At 59.0% G+C, this 17114-nt stretch overlaps 1 protein-coding gene across 4 annotated transcripts in view; it reads right to left on the bottom strand.

The window, feature by feature from the left end:
* The window catches only part of LOC133344707 (catenin delta-2-like), a 59177-nt gene extending 57298 nt beyond the window's left edge, over nucleotides 1-1879 (bottom strand). For 2 of the 4 annotated variants that reach the window (XM_061554779.1, XM_061554778.1), the window contains exon 1: nucleotides 1534-1703. In XM_061554779.1, coding sequence (XP_061410763.1) covers nucleotides 1534-1655 — 122 coding nt within the window. In that variant the 5' untranslated portion in view covers nucleotides 1656-1703. The other 2 variants (XM_061554782.1, XM_061554780.1) reach the window with 2 other exon arrangements.
* Nucleotides 1880-17114: the final 15235 nt, after the last annotated feature.

Raw genomic sequence — 17114 nt, forward strand, 5'->3', positions numbered from 1 at the left:
TAAATCTGTCCCTAATGTTCATGGTGAGAACGATTGGGATAATCGTTCTCACCATGAGCATCCACGCAATCCTAACCCGAACATTTGTTCGAACCCGAATCGTTGCCCAAATCCTGACCCTCTCTCGAGCGCTAGTTCGAACACTCGCGCATCTCCATTGCCTCTGCGAGAGATAATTCCTCACGTGCGAAGGAATCGTAAAGGATGGAGGGGAGGGAGGCAGTGGGCGAAGAGCGCGTTAAGGGTCCCGTCTCTCCTCGTCCTCCTCATCGTCGTCGTTTCGTCTCACGAAAGGAGCCGTCTAACACGAAGCGCCCACGCCGTGCACGACCCGCGGCAGCCAGCCTGCCCCGGGCGGCAGGTGTCAACCCGAGGCCCACCGCGAGGGGCGGGGTGGGGGGGGTGTCACAGTGCTGCACGGTCACAACCCGACGCCCGAACCCGGGCGAGCCGCACACGGCTCGACTCGCCAACATCGAGCGCAGCCGCCCTCTGCACGATCCTCCACCTCCTGTATATAGCGGCCATGCATTATTCACTGCTGTCGACGGTCACTCAGCAGCAGCAGCGCGGACAATGCAGCATCAGCAGCAGCAGTGCGCGCAATGGACACCGCGAGGCGCGCGCAGACCGCGTCCGCGGCACAATGAGCCGAAGCATGGCGATGCGGCAGGGCGTTCCGTCTTACCGAGGGGGGAGGCGGCCTCTGCGGGCAGCAGCAGCAGCGAGCGTCGGGAGCCGGCGGTGCGCAATGGAGGCTCGGGAGTGGAGGCGTCACGCGGCTCCGTGACTCGCGGCGGCCTCCGCGGGGCTCGTGCAGAGAAGGGCGCTCGAGGGGCGGCGCGGAGCGTGCGACTGCCTGCGGGGCTCGCCCCCCTCTCTCTCTGCTCGGCGCTCTCTCCCGCTACGCTCGCCGCTCTGCGCATCGCCTCACGCCCGGCGCCGGTGCGAGAGAGCGGCGAGCCTCCACCGGCGATCGCCGCACACCGCGCTCGCCTCCATTCATTAATAACGCGCCAGCAGCCGGGACGCGGTTTAATGGCTTCTCGGTTGGCTCACCGGGTCTCTCTCCCGCTCTCGCCTTCTCCCTCCGCAGCCCTTTCGTCCCCTCTCTCTCCCTCCGCCGGTAACGGAAGCGTTATCTGGTCAGAACGAGCTCTCGCCTCATTGCAGCTCGCAGCTCCCCGCGTCACCGCCGACTGACGCATCGCGAGCACCGCCTCGCATCGGCGGCCGCGCACGCAGCACGCGCCGCGCACAGGCGCTGAGCGCGTGAAGCGGCAGCGGGCGGCGCACCTCGCGGTCTCGCCGCGGTCCCCCGCAAAACGATTCTCGCTGCTGCTGCTGCACGGCTCCTTCACGTCCGCGAAGCCGAAGGGACGGGAGTCAAACTCCGCCCCTCCCCGCCGCGTCCGCCCCAGCGCTCGCATTCATTGCGGCTGCCGAACGCGCTCGCGTCGAGCGGCGAGCGCCGGCGCTGACCCGTGCGGATTCAGCACCGCCGCGCGCCTGGACAGCAGCCAGCGCCCTTACCGCGCTACCGGCCTCGTGGGCGCGCGCACGACGAGATGCGGCGACGGCGGCGACGTCGTCAGCGCCGATTGCCCGGCGACCCTCGGCCCCTCGTCATGAGCACTTCCCAACAGCGCTCGCATTGCCAGCGGCCGATCAATCGACGCCAGCGCAGAAGCTGCATGGGAAATGCGGTCAGGCGACGCGTGCGGTGTTGGGAGGGGGGGGCGCTCCTGCCGTGCAGGGGTGGAGGTCTGCTGGGGGCGGGGGGGGGCTTGCAGTGAACTCGCCTAGCCCGAGCGTGGCGCTCTTTCCCAAGCAGAGGACGGACAGCCGCGTCCACTGACCCGGGCGGAGAGTGATGGCTGTCTTCCAGCGAGGCCGGCACACACGCACGCACACACGCGCACACACACACGCACACACACGCACGCACACACACACGCACGCGCACACACACGCACACACACACACGCACACACACGCACGCACGCGCGCACACACACGCACGCACACGCGCACACACACGCGTGCACGCACACACGCGCGCACGCACGCACACACGCACGCACACACACGCACACACACGCACGCACACACGCACACACGCACACACGCACACACACGCGCGCACACACGCACATACGCAAGCACACACACACGCACGCACGCACACACACGCACACGCACGCGGTCGCACATTGTGCGCGTGGTGTTTACTTGTCAAGCAGTGCATAGCCATGTATAGACATGGCCATGTAATATTTGATGTCATATACTGTACATAAACGAGATGTGTATACCACAGTACGTTAAATATACTACCATTACAATAAATATCCAGGGCATACTGTAGCGTAGTATACACATTGCATGTACAGTATATGTATACTGTAGTCTACGCGGGTGTTCCTCAACCTCTTTGGAACAGTGACCCCCAATCAGGAACATTGTTTCCCGGTGCCTCTGCCCCCCTTCCCCATATCCTGAGATCCTCACCCAGGTCATTGAGGCCACAACACAGAGGTTCACATGTTCATGGCTCTCGTCAATATGGTGTTAGGCATGTGTTGCATGTTGGCGTGTTTTATGTCAGTAAGGCATTTGTTTCATTTTGTGTATTGGTATGTTTCTTGCTGCCGCAACGTGACACTGACCTTTTCCCCTACATATTCGAAAATTATCCTGCACGGTATCCAACGCTGCAGTCTGCGCCCGCCTTTTGAAATGGTCTGAGGCCCACCGGTCGAGAATCACTGCCTTAAGAGAACTAAAGTCAAATAACGGCGCTGGTGCCGTGGCGTAGTAACTACTCTATCAGCTCATGCGTGCGGTAATCGATCCGGCGCCCCCCCCCCCCCCCCATCTCGTGGCGGTTGTCAAGGGGGCCCCAACTTGTAGCTTCGGCCACCAGGGGGGTGAGTGGGCAAGGCGCCCACGCTAGTAACGCTATTGGAGGGCTGGTGGTCTTCAGTCCAGTCACGTGCTTTGGTGTGGGGGTTTGATGCTGCTCAGAGACATTTTCGTTTTCGGATTTCTAAGGATAATTTCAGATCTTTGTCGGATTTTCGGATGATTGACATTCGCTGTGAATGTGAAATATCTTCGCGCTGATGAGAGTGGCGTGGCCCGATGCCCACGTGCCGCCACCGTTTGGCGGTGATCAGAACGCCAGACCACAAAACAGCTGGAATCGTCAGAAATCTCGTAAGAAACGCCAGACCGTCGGGTTGTTTGATTCAAACCGAAAAGCGGGAGCACATCCCTCCTATGCATGCATGGTGGAAATAATGTTCTTCGATGCTTCTCCTGCATTCAGGCTTCGGCACACACACAGATAAATATTCCTCAGCACTGCAAATCTCGACAGGTGTTCTCCACGAGACGATGTCGATAGCGAGCGCCTGTATGGCAATGAGCCTCTTTGCATGAGCGCTGCAAGTCGACTTCCCCAGCCGTTCGAGGAGGGAACGGCAATTGGGCACATTAATTGGGCTGACATGGGATTTTCACATGGCGGTTACGTCAACGGAAATGGCTGTGGGCACGCTTACACGGCAATAGCGACCACTTGCGAGATGGCGCTGTCTCACGAATACTCACGGCTCTGAAAAAACAAACTGTGCCGGCGTCAATCGGCATCGCCGAACATCGCTCCCACGAATCCGACGCGTGCCATTGTTCCCATGCGCGGTTACGTCACTCACGTTCACACGTGGCGCCACTCGCGACCCGCATCAGAAACGGACGCTTGGCTGCGTTCGACTTTCTCACCACGCAGCACGCAGCTGCCGTGAGCAGCGAGGACACGGAGGGCTCTCACAGCCAGGCGCAGCACAGTCCGGATCGTGGAGGGGGTGGGGCGGTGGGGGGGGCAGTGCCAGGGGCTACGGAGCAATGCACCTCGGAGCAATGATTTCTGCATCCCCAGCATCGCAGCAGTGGTCAGCTGACCGGGCTGCTCGCGGGCAGTGCTGCAGCATCTACAACAGCAACACGGGGCCGGTGTAAGTGGCCAGAGCTCGCCATGATCCAGCCCTGCACATGCAGCAGTGTGTAGTGCACTGGCGTGTGTATGTGCGTGTGTGCGAGTGTGGGGAGCGGTAGTGTAGTGGTTAGCGCACTGCGCTACGAACCTGGCGACCGAGGTTCGAGGCCCGCTCACGGCCGACACCGGTGACGATTATTTGAACCGGTTCTGGGCCTCCCCTAGGTCGGCTCAGCCTCAAATGAGTACCTGATGCGGTACATAAAAACATCGCCACTCGGGGACAAATGCGGCCGGGCGTGGTGCTGGTCACCCGCCCCCTCGTGTGCCGTTCTGGCCTTGCCCCAACAGTCTGATCGGGCTATACGGGAGATTTTTTGTCTTTGTGCTGTGTGCGAGCCACTGCACATTTCGTTATTATAATTTGCTCCATGTCCATTTATCAGTTACGTAACACAAGTGACAGCCTGGGACATCGGAACCAGTTCAGGGAACGTGGCCACGCGCCGCTGTGAGGATGTTTCTCTATAGTACACCCCTCTCCCACACACATTTCAGACAAAGATTCCCCATATAACCTTCAACAGACTAATCTTGATTTGAAGCTTTCGTGACTGCAGGAATCCATACTCTTTGGTTCTTTCGGTAAAGTCACGTGGTTATAAAATAACATAAATCACGACGTTTCGGGCGCAACACTCTGATGATGGACGCTTGTGTTGCGCCCGAAACGTCGTCATTTATTTTATCTTAAACAGACTCTTGGGACGAGTGCTGTTAGCGAGCACTCATAGAAAGGCCGACACGGCACACGAGGAAGCGGTTAATTTTGGCCAGAACCACGCCCATCCGCCTTTGTCTACCTAGTGACAATGCTTGAACCGAGTACTCATTTGAGGCTGAGTCGACCTTCACGAGGACGGTTCAGATAATCTTCACTGGTGTTGGCCGTGAGCGGGAATCGAATTCGGTTCGTAACGCAGCGTACAAAGCACTACCGCTCCCCAACAATAACAGCCATTCGCCACTAAGTGGCGGTGACGTCCCCATGGCGCTTGTGGCAGGCTAGGTGCACCTTGAGGCCGTGTGAATGTCGAAGGCTCGCTAGCAAGAGGTCACGGGACAGACCCAAGTGCCGTGGGTTGACTGACTCATACACCCTCAAAGACAAAGATGCCTGCGACTGCTATACAGACTGGCCAATTAAGTAATGTTAGCGAGCACCTATTAAAGCCGACACAAAGCACGAGGACGTGAGGGACCTCTGGGTTCATATCCGGAATGCAACCGCTGATCTCAGGCAGCTCAACAATGACTGCACAAAATATACATCCATAATAGAGGTTTTTTGGGTTAGATCGCGTAAATAAATGTGTCGTTAAAACCCGCCACAGCCAACTAGTAAGGGGTGTCACGTAAACAGAACATGCCAATTCGTCACTAGTACAGCACACCGGTGTGTTGTGTATAGTGTAGTCTATAGTAGTGTAGTGTATAGTGTATTATACTAGTACAGCACCACCGGTGTGTTGGAGAGCCAAGCCACAACATTTACAATCTGAGTACGACGTTTCGCCAGTAATTACAACTAGCTTCAATATATATTTGGTGTTCAATTAAATATTGACGTGAGACTTCAGGTTTCCTGTTTTACAGCCATACCATAATCGTCACTGGAGCAGCGTGGGAAGCCCCCAGCTTGGTAATGGGATCATTTTGAAAGCTTTTCAGTGGTTCCGTGATATCTATTTCCGCGGGTACATTCTGTCATCATGTGCTGCACTGACATTGGAATTACGGACGGACACTTCGTATCGTGGCAAGTCGCAAATAGTTCCATTTTAATAAAATGAGGGGGCGGAGGTTAAAAAAGACTGAGTCGACTTACACACACTCACACACAGGTGCATGTCCAAGAGCTTCCAATATCGCGCGCCACGTGCTATCCGTGGCCGAGGGTCTAACTCGGGACACGAGATTCGTGACGGAGTGCGCCAGCAACAGAACCACCGCTCATCCACACGGACCACGCATTCCACCCCCTCGCCCCCCGCCCCGCAGAACCGATACGCGGATGCTGACGGGTCACAAACCCCGGCGCCCTGAACCTCGTCTCGCTAAGGGCGCCAGTGTAAGTGACTGCACTGGGAGCCCGCGGCTCAATACCGCTCAATGGACGGAGGGTCCCCGACCCGCCCTGGCCGTGCGCCGCCGCCCGCTGCTGTTTACTCGCGCGATCAATGCACTCCGGGCTCAACGCGTCCATGTCCGTCTCCGCGTCCAATCCCAGAGGCCCTGGAGCCGCGTGACCCCGCCAGCCCTCCAAGGTCCGAGCCGCGGTGCCGCCGGGGTCGCGTGACCCTCTCTCCACGGCCCCCCGAGGTGGGGGTCCATCGAGGTGATGAGAGTGGATGTCGCGTGGGCGGCCAGGAGATGTGGAGTGGGAAGCTGGAGGGTAGAATTTGCTACCGGCTGAGGTGGTGAATCTTGGTGCGCATTGCTTGTGCAGCCTTGTCCATCTACTGCTGGATGAGGGCCTCCCCGCGCCACGTTGGTCTCGGGGGCGATTTGACCATACTTCACCACGCTGGTCGGTGCGGCTTGAAGCGAGGTGGCCCGGGGCTGGTGTAGACATATCACTCACCACTGATCTTAGCCGTGGTTTGGAATCAAACTCGGATGCTGTAAACGAGTTCACGGCACAAGTGTGTTTATCACTGCACCCACGGCTCCCGCTCTGCCTCTTCTCTCCATCTTCCGACTCCGCGCGTCCCCCTCTGTGCAGCTCGGCCCTCTCACTTTACCGCTCAGCCGACGATTTATTTACGAGCAGTAAAACTGGTACAAGGCTGTGCATTGATATTTGTTAATAAACCCGAGACGAAATTTTACTACGATTACTGCTACCTGCAAGAAACTGCGTGCTGGTGTCTGATTAATTATTTTGTGAGCATAGGAGGAGCTGTAAACGCTTTTTATTAAACGTATAATTTGGAGGCGACGATAAACACCAATAACCCCACACTACCGATCACACGCATGCAAGGAGGGGAGCCCAGGAACGCGAATATCTTTGCGTCTGTTCGAGTCCGTCTGCCCATATAGCAAATATCAAGGGAATGTGTTGGCAATGGTAGGCAAGCACAAATGATTAATAAAAAAAGGTTTGCCTCTGTCTATCGCAACCAAATAAACAATCACGGATTACAATGGCACTTTGCCAAACGCGCAACTGAATAACAATGAAGGGACACCACGTGGGAGAACACCGTGCTGCAGGCCGACCTCACGGAGCGGAGAGAGGACACAGAGATTGTCACGGACACAGTTGTCCAACTGTTTGTGTACATGGCGTGGTGCGGGCCACCCCCCTCGTGTGCCGTGCCGGCCTTCATAGGTGCTCGCTAACAGCACTTGCCCCAACAGTCTGTTCAGGCTATACGGGGGTGGGGGGGGTAAGGGGGGTATCTGTCTTGTGTAATTACACGGCGTGAAAGGCACGGGCATTTATTAATTCCGCTCGCCGTGATGGTGCACTCGGAGCACGCCAAGGCTGACCTCACGGCGCACGCCGAGGCGCGACGAGGGCGTTCGCGCGGCCACGTCGCCTCCAACTCCCCGCTCGCACCGCCACAGCCCCATCCATGTTGCCGGCCTCACCGATCAACGCACGGGCACCCGGGAATCGTTGCTCTCATTCGCAATGACGGTGCATCTGGGATGATGAAGCGAGGGCTCGAGCCGACAATCGTGGCGCACTCCGCCAAGCCGAGCGCGACACTGGGTGGGTGAAGGCGCGGTGGGTGGCTGAGCGCGGCACTGGGTGGGTGAAGGCGAGGTGGGTGGCTGAGCGTGACACTGGGTGGGAGAAGGCGAGGTGGGTGGCTGAGCGTGGCACTGGGTGGGAGAAGGCGAGGTGGGTGGCTGAGCGTGGTACTGGGTGGGAGAAGGCGAGGTGGGTGGCTGAGAGCGGCACTGGGTGGGAGAATGCGAGGTGGGTGGCTGAGCGTGGCACTGGGTGGGAGAAGGCGAGGTGGGTGGCTGAGCGTGGCACTGGGTGGGAGAAGGCGAGGTGGGTGGCTGAGCGTGGTACTGGGTGGGTGAAGGCGAGGTGGGTGGCTGAGCGTGGCACTGGGTGGGTGAAGGCGAGGTGGGTGGCTGAGCGTGGCACTGGGTGGGAGAAGGCGAGGTGGGTGGCTGAGCGTGGTACTGGGTGGGTGAAGGCGAGGTGGGTGGCTGAGCGTGGCACTGGGTTGGAGAAGGCGAGGTGGGTGGCTGAGCGTGGCACTGGGTGGGTGAAGGCGCGGTGGGTGGCTGAGCGTGACACTGGGTGGGAGAAGGCGAGGTGGGTGGCTGAGCGTGGCACTGGGTGGGAGGCGAGGTGGGTGGCTGAGAGCGGCACTGGGTGGGTGAAGGCGCGGTGGGTGGCTGAGCGTGACACTGGGTGGGAGAAGGCGAGGTGGGTGGCTGAGCGTGGCACTGGGTGGGAGAATGCGAGGTGGGTGGCTGAGCGTGGCACTGGGTGGGAGAAGGCGCGGTGGGTGGCTGAGAGCGGCACTGGGTGGGTGAAGGCGCGGTGGGTGGCTGAGAGCGGCACTGGGTGGGAGAAGGCGCGGTGGGTGGTTGAGCGCGACACTGGGTGGGAGAAGGCGAGGTGGGTGGTTGAGCGTGGAACTGGGTGGGAGAAGGCGCGGTGGGTGGTTGAGAGCGGCACTGGGTGGGTGAAGGCGAGGTGGGTGGCTGAGCGTGGCACTGGGTGGGAGAATGCGCAGTGGGTGGCTGAGAGCGGCACTGGGTGGGTGAAGGCGCGGTGGGTGGCTGAGCGTGACACTGGGTGGGAGAAGGCGAGGTGGGTGGCTGAGCGTGGCACTGGGTGGGAGAAGGCGAGGTGGGTGGCTGAGAGCGGCACTGGGTGGGAGAAGGCGCGGTGGGTGGTTGAGCGCGACACTGGGTGGGAGAAGGCGAGGTGGGTGGCTGAGCGTGACACTGGGTGGGTGAAGGCGAGGTGGGTGGCTGAGAGCGGCACTGGGTGGGAGAAGGCGCGGTGGGTGGCTGAGAGCGGCACTGGGTGGGAGAAGGCGAGGTGGGTGGCTGAGCGTGGCACTGGGTGGGTGAAGGCGAGGTGGGTGGCTGAGCGTGGCACTGGGTGGGAGAAGGCGCGGTGGGTGGTTGAGAGCGGCACTGGGTGGGTGAAGGCGAGGTGGGTGGCTGAGCGTGGCACTGGGTGGGAGAAGGCGAGGTGGGTGGCTGAGCGTGGCACTGGGTGGGTGGTTGAGAGCGACACTGGGTGGGTGACGGCGGGGAGCCCGGGACCCCCATTGTGATCACCCGCGGCGCGCTGCAGGCGTGAGTCACAACGCGCCGGAGCAAATTCAATTGTCTTCCGCTTTGCAATTAACGATCGCGCGAGCGGGCGAGCGGTAATTACGCGAGCCCCACGGGACGCACCCGGACTCACCTGTTACAGATGCGGCAAGCGCGGGGCGAGGCGTGAGCAGCGGCGCTGCGAGTGGCGGATCCCGGGCGGAGATCAGCGGCGCCCTTTCGAGGGCTGAAGGCGACCACGCGCCGCCCTCTTCACATCCCGACACGAGCACGCGCTGCGAGCGCAGTGGAAATATCAACCGGTACCGTGCCTACCCTAGATTGACTCAGCCTTCAATGAGGACCTGGTGAAATGTATAAATCAGCACTGGGGATACAAAGACGGGCAGGCGTGGTGATGACATCACCCCTCTCGGCCAGCCTTACTAGGAGTGCACTAACAGCGTGTGTCCTACCAGGGGAATATTTGTGTCTGTGTGCAATGTGTGCAATGTTATTGTATTTTTGTTCTTGCATTTTCTCTGCTCGTTTGTAAGGTTCTTCGCTGTAAACATGACAAAGTATTAAGTGGTACTGATTCATGCAGATATCTATGGTGCATTATGCAATAGCCTTTGAAAAGGCTATTGGGTTGCGCCAATTCACTTTTATTCGACCACACGTGGTTCAGGTTCGAACTGCAGGCCTATCAGCTTCCTTCTCTGGATCTCGCGCCAGTCTGGCCAATGCCCTCTGGGTGCTGCGCTCAGCCAAGACCTCGTGCGATTGCCATGGGCCTGGTGCAAGGAATGAAATGTGGCCCCTTCTTATTTTTCACCTCTTCACAGCCCCCCGGCGCCTAGTTCCCTCGAGGCCACCAGCCCTGGTGCAGCTGCACCACGACCCGCACATTCAACAGCTCTACCACACCCAGACCCCGAGACACCACCTTCAGTCGGGTCCACCGCTCTATTGATCACTGTTCCGCACGCAAACCGGGTGGAGCGCGCTACCGTGGTGCCGGTGGGACTTTAATCAGTGTGTTACAAGTCGTTTTTGGCCACTGGAAGACATCGGTACCAGTGGGGGTTTCATTTCTATTTGGTCCGTGACCAAGAAAATATTTCTGCACCTGGCCCATCATCGCATAACTTAAGAGGCTTAATCTCCCCTCTATGGCCCTGTGCCTAGGCCTACTCCAGTTAACCAGGGACTTGGTAAATATTCAGCAAGATATTAAACCAGTAAAGGTTTCACAGCTCAGATGAAACCGATTTGCTGCTCTGACTCGTGGGGCACACTGAGTGGAGCAAAGGATCAGGGAGTGTCTCTCCAGGACGAGCAGGGACACTGGAACTGAGGCAGACTGAGAAAAATCACACGGAATACAGAGCGGCGGTGACAGCAGCGTGCGTGAAACACGGCGTTTATTTTATACGCAGTCATCGTCGCGTCTCAAGTGATGGCTCACGTTCTTCCCCGCAGACACGAATCGCACGGGGACCCGAATTGCACGGGAAGCGGTGGCCGATGGTGGCACGGGAAGCGGTGGCCGATGGTGGCACCGCACCAAGGCCAAGCAACCGAGGACAGGCCAACTCAGCCCACAGCCTATCCTGGATTACTTGAACCAGGGGCGGGCCAGGGGGTACGGCAACTCCGAGCAGCACATGCAACGCGTGATTCGAGCCCTTCATGAGGCTATTAGGCGGTGACTGTAGCCATGTGTAAGCCGTGCACGAGCCGTCATAAGACGTACTGGTTCCAATTTAACCGGATTGGTTGTCAAATTCAATCAGCATAATGGGCGAGTCTAATTCAATTGCTCCGTTTTATAAGTTGAGCCGTCCGGATAAAGGGCGTTATCCGGCGATGTTGACGGCACGAGGTGTAAACGGCATGAGGCGCTGTCGCTTGCGCCGATTTGGGCTCCGGGGAGCACCGAGGCGGAGAGGAGCCCGATTTAGACGGTGCACTGTGACGGGGCCCACATGGAACGGCTCCACCACACACAAAGAGCTTCATGGCTCATCGGATTTCTCCAGGATAAATTAAGATAGTGATTCTGATTCACGACTTGTACCAGTGAGTGGACACCGCTAGCACGATCTCAAATCCATCCGCGTGCACTACCCACGGCGCTCGGGGCTCGAGCAGCGAGACGTGAGCGTTCAACGCGGTCGTAGGCGCCAGCTGGTGGTAGAGGCTCCAGCTGGTGGTGGTGGCCCCAGCTGGTGGTGTTGAAGGTGTGTCTTCAACCAGAGGTGAATGTGTAACAGAGATCATGGGCACGTGTTTAGGGATACGTTTGACAGAAATCTAACTTCTAAGATAAAAAAACATCTTAAAAAATCTAATTGTGTCAATTGTTCTCATGTTTAATAACAATTATATTTTAAAAGCGCCTTTCATCAGCAATCTCCAAGCGCTGTACATGACACAACAGCCATTCAGCATGACGACAACTTGTGCAACTAACAACTAAAACATGGACAAATAATAAAATAACGCGAAACGCCATTTGCTGAATTAGCTAAAAGATTAATGTTTAGGTCATCTTGTTTCCTCCAGCACAAGAGAAATGTCGTGAAGCAATTGCGCATTTTAAATTGTGCTCCACGTGTTGTCGGGAACTGGGCGTGAATGATTTGCACTGTGCCTCGGGCATTGGGTGATGTTTTTGTTTTTGTCAGATGGGGTCAGGGCCAGGCTTGTGAGGTCAGGGTCAGAGCCGAGTTCAGTGCACATCCACGTGGGAGCCGTGTACTGCAGCTCTGACACTACTTACCGACACTCACCTACAACCCAACACTCACCTAAACCCGGTGAACACAAAGATCCCCCGTATAGCCTTAACAGATTGCTGGGACAAGTGCCTGAAGCCAGCATGGACACCACGCCAGACTGCCTTTGTCTCCCGAGTGGAGATGTTTACACACCACACCAGGTACTCATTTGAGGCTGAGTCGACCTGGCAGACGCCCAGCACAGGTTATGATAATTGTAACTGGTGTTGGCCGTGAGTGGGAATCGAACTCGGGTCGCCGGGTTCAGAGCGCGCTAACCGCTGCACTACCCACGCACACCCCCTCCCCTGCCAACACCTTCGAACACTCACCTAACAACACTCACCTAACACTCACCTAACCCTCACCTACCAGTGTTAGGTGAGGGTTAGGTAGGTGTTAGGTGAGTGTTGTTAGGTGAGTGTTAGGTTAACACTCACCTAACACTCACCTAACAAAACTCACCCAATAAGCAGCTAACGCTCACCTAACAGCATTAACTATTCACCTCGCACTCAATACGTCGCACTCAGCACCCAACAACAACAACCCCTTCATACCACGGAGCGACGACACCCGCCTGCCGCGCACGGAGTCGGGGGGGGGGCGTTACCCCCTCGTGCCACCCCCAACATCCACCACAGCACGGGGCTGTTCACCGCCAGCTGTCACTACACAGCGCCGCGTGAACACACATTGCGTGAACACACACCGCGTGAACACACACCGCGTGAACACGCGGTGTGTGTTCACACACCGCGTGAACACATCGTGTGTTCACACACCGCGTGAACACACACCGCGTGAACACACACCGCGTGAACACAGCGCGTGAACACGCCGTGTGTTCACACATCGCGTGAACACAGCGCGCGAACACAGCGCGTGAACACAGCGCGTGAACACGCCGTGTGTTCACACATCGCGTGAACACACATCGCGTGAACACATCGCGTGAACACAGCGCGTGAACACACACCGCGTGAACACAGCGCGTGAACACGCCGTGTGTGTTCACACATCGCGTGAACACACACCGCGTGAACACAGCGCGTGAACACGCCGTGTGTTCACACATCGTGTACACACACCGCGTGAACACGCCGTGTGTTCACACATCGTGTACACACACCGCGTGAACACAGCGCGTGAACACGCCGTGTGTTCACACAAACGCACGCTGTGCCGCGACTCCCCCCACTCGCTCAAGCGAGATGGGCGGCTCACAACCGCGACGCTCGCGAGTTGACAGCCACTAGCACCACCAGCACCACCACCAGCACCACTCACCACCAGCGGCACTACCACCAGCACCACTCACCACCACCAGCGGCACCACCACCAGCACCACTCACCACCACCAGCGGCACCACCACCAGCACCACTCACCACCACCAGCGGCACCACCACCAGCACCACTCACCACCAGCGGCACCACCACCAGCACCACCACCAGCACCACTCACCACCACCAGCGGCACCACCACCAGCACCACCACCAGCACCACTCACCACCACCAGCGGCACCACCACCAGCACCACTCACCACCAGCGGCACCACCACCAGCACCACTCACCACCAGCGGCACCACCACCAGCACCACCACCAGCACCACTCACCACCACCAGCGGCACCACCACCAGCACCACCACCAGCACCACTCACCACCACCAGCGGCACCACCACCAGCACCACTCACCACCAGCACCACCACCACCACCAGCGGCACCACCACCAGCACCACCAGCACCACCACCAGCACCACTCACCACCAGCGGCACCACCACCACCACCACCACTCACCACCACTCACCACCACCAGCACCACTCACCACCACCAGCAGCGGCACCACCACCACCGGCACCACCACCACCATCAGAACCACCACCACCAGCGGCACCACCACCATCAGAACCACCACCACCACCAGCGGCACCACCATCACCACGACAACCACCAGCGGCACCACCACCACCAACAACTTACCGCCACCGTCGTCGTCGCCGCCGCGAGGCGGGTGGCGATGTTGACACGAGCCGCGACATCGTCGGCGCCGTGCTGCTGGGCCCCGTGTTGATGCCAAGCCCGCCGCGATGGACACCGCGTGTTGTTGTTGTTGTTTACATGCCGAGGAGCGAGCCGCCGAGGGGGCACGAGGACCCGCGTCGTCCCCGCCGAGTCGACGTGCGGGGTACCGAGAGCTGTACCGGGGAGCTATAGCAGCTGCAGCAGCAGCTGCTGCTGCTGCTGCAGCTGCTGCTGCTACAGCAGCAGCTACAGCAGGAGACAATGCGCCTTGTAAACAAGCCGCGGGCCAGATTTAGAAACTGACGTCAGCCCGGGCTGGCGATCAGCCAGGCGGTGGCGTCACTACCACCCAACAACCCCGCCCCCCGCTCCCCCCAACAACAAGCCCCTCCCCTCACCCATCACCGCCCTCCCCCACCCAGCCCCCCCTCCTCCCCTCACCCAGCCTCCCTCCCTCCCTCTTCACCCAATACCAACTCCCCCACTCCCCCAGCCCCTCAGCCCCCTCCCCCAGCCCCTCAGCCCCCTCCCCCAGCCCCCTCCCCCAGCCCCCTCCCGACTCCCCCAGCCCCCTCAGCCCCCTCCCCCAGCCCCCCTCCCTCTACAGCAGCAGCGCGGTCCGGAGTGCAGAGCGCGGAGACTGCAAAAGCGGAGTGATGGTGATGGTGTGTGTGGTGATGGTGTGTGGGGTGATGGTGTGTGGGGTGATGGTGTGTGGGGTGCTGGTGTGTGTGGTGATGGTGTGTGCGGTGCTGGTGTGTGTGGTGATGGTGTGTAGGGTGCTGGTGTGTGGGGTGCTGGTGTGTGTGGTGATGGTGTGTGGGGTGCTGGTGTGTGTGGTGCTGGTGTGTGTGGTGATGGTGTGTGGGGTGCTGGTGTGTGTGGTGATGGTGTGTGGGGTGCTGGTGTGTGTGGTGATCGTGTGTGGGGTGCTGGTGTGTGTGGTGATGGTGTGTGGGGTGCTGGTGTGTGTGGTGATGGTGTGTGGTGATGGTGTGTGGGGTGCTGGTGTGTGTGGTGATGGTGTGTGGGGTGCTGGTGTGTGTGGTGATAGTGTGTGGGGTGCTGGTGTGTGTTGGTGAATGGTGTGTGGGGTGCTGGTGTGTGTGGTGATGGTGTGTGGGGTGCTGGTGTGTGTGGTGATGGTGTGTGGGGTACTGGTGTGTGTGGTGATGGTGTGTGGGGTGCTGGTGTGTGTGGTGATGGTGTGTGGGTGCTGGTGTGTGTGGTGATGGTGTGTGGGGTGCTGGTGTGTGTGGTGATGGTGTGTGGGTGCTGGTGTGTGTGGTGATGGTGTGTGGGGTGCTGGTGTGTGTGGTGATGGTGTGTGGAGTGCTGGTGTGTGTGGTGATGGTGTGTGGGGTTCTGGTGTGTGTGGTGATGGTGTGTGGGGTGCTGGTGTGTGTGGTGATGGTGTGTGGGGTGCTGGTGTGTATGGTGATGGTGTGTGGGGTGCTGGTGTGTGTGGTGATGGTGTGTGGGGTGCTTGTGTGTGTGGTGATGGTGTGTGGGGTGCTGGTGTGTGTGGTGATGGTGTGTAGGGTGCTGGTGTGTGGGGTGCTGGTGTGTGTGGTAATGGTGTGTGGGGTGCTGGTGTGTGTGGTGATGGTGTGTAGGGTGCTGGTGTGTGTGGTGATGGTGTGTGGGTGCTGGTGTGTGTGGTGATGGTGTGTGGGGTGCTGGTGTGTGTGGTGATGGTGTGTGGGGTGCTGTGTGTGTGGTGATGGTGTGTGGGGTGCTGGTGTGTGTGGTGATGGTGTGTGGGGTGCTGGTGTGTGTGGTGATGGTGTGTGGGGTGCTGGTGTGTGTGGTGATGGTGTGTGGGGTGCTGGTGTGTGTGGTGATGGTGTGTGGGTGCTGGTGTGTGTGGTGATGGTGTGTGGGGTGCTGGTGTGTGTGGTATGGTGTGTGGGTGCTGTGTGTGTGGTGATGGTGTGTGGGGTGCTGGTGTGTGTGGTGATGGTGTGTGGGGTGCTGGTGTGTGTGGTGATGGTGTGTGGGGTGCTGGTGTGTGTGGTGATGGTGTGTGGGGTGCTGGTGTGTGTGGTGATGGTGTGTGGGGTGCTGGTGTGTGTGGTGATGGTGTGTGGGGTGCTGGTGTGTGTGGTGACTGTGTGTGGGGTGCTGGTGTGTGTGGTGATGGTGTGTGGGGTGCTGGTGTGTGTGGTGATGGTGTGTGGGGTGCTGGTGTGTGTGGTGATGGTGTGTGGGGTGCTGGTGTGTGTGGTGATGGTGTGTGGGGTGCTGGTGTGTGTGGTGATGGTGTGTGGGGTGCTGGTGTGTGTGGTGATGGGTGTGTAGTGGGTGCTGGTGTGTGGGGTGCTGGTGTGTGTGGTGATGGGTGTGGGGTGCTGGTGTGTGTGGGTGATGGTGTGTGGGGTGCTGTTGTGTGGGGTGCTGCTGTGTGGTGGGTTGCTGTGTGGGGTGCTGTTGTGTGGGGTGCTGTTGTGTGGGTGATGGTGTGGGGTGCTGGTGTGTGTGGTGATGGTGTGTGGGGTGCTGGTGTGTGTGGTGATGGTGTGTGGGGTGCTGGTGTGTGTGGTGATGGTGTGTGGGGTGCTGGTGTGTGTGGTGATGGTGTGTGGGGTGCTGGTGTGTGTGGTGATGGTGTGTGGGGTGCTGGTGTGTGTGGTGAGGGTGTGTGGGGTGCTGGTGTGTGTGGTGATGGTGTGTGGGGTGCTGGTGTGTGTGGGTGATGGTGTGTGGGGTGCTGGTGTGTGTGGTGATGGTGTGTGGGGGTGCTGGTGTGTGTGGTATGGTGTGTGGGGTGCTGGTGTGTGTGGTGATGGTGTGTGGGGTGCTGGTGTGGTGGTAATGGTGTGTGGGGGCTGGTGTGTGTGGTGATGGTGTGTGGGGTGCTGGTGTGTGTGGTAATGGTGTGTGGGGTGCTGGGTGTGGGTGGTGATGGTGTGTGGGGTGCTGTGTGTGTGGTGACTGTGTGTGTGCTGGTAGTGGTGGTGATGGTGTGTAGGGTGCTGGTGTGTGGGTGCTGGT

The sequence above is a fragment of the Lethenteron reissneri genome, chromosome 20, assembly GCF_015708825.2.
Source record: "Lethenteron reissneri isolate LAM-NWPU_2019-01 chromosome 20, ASM1570882v1, whole genome shotgun sequence".
NCBI classification, from domain to species: domain Eukaryota; kingdom Metazoa; phylum Chordata; class Hyperoartia; order Petromyzontiformes; family Petromyzontidae; genus Lethenteron; species Lethenteron reissneri.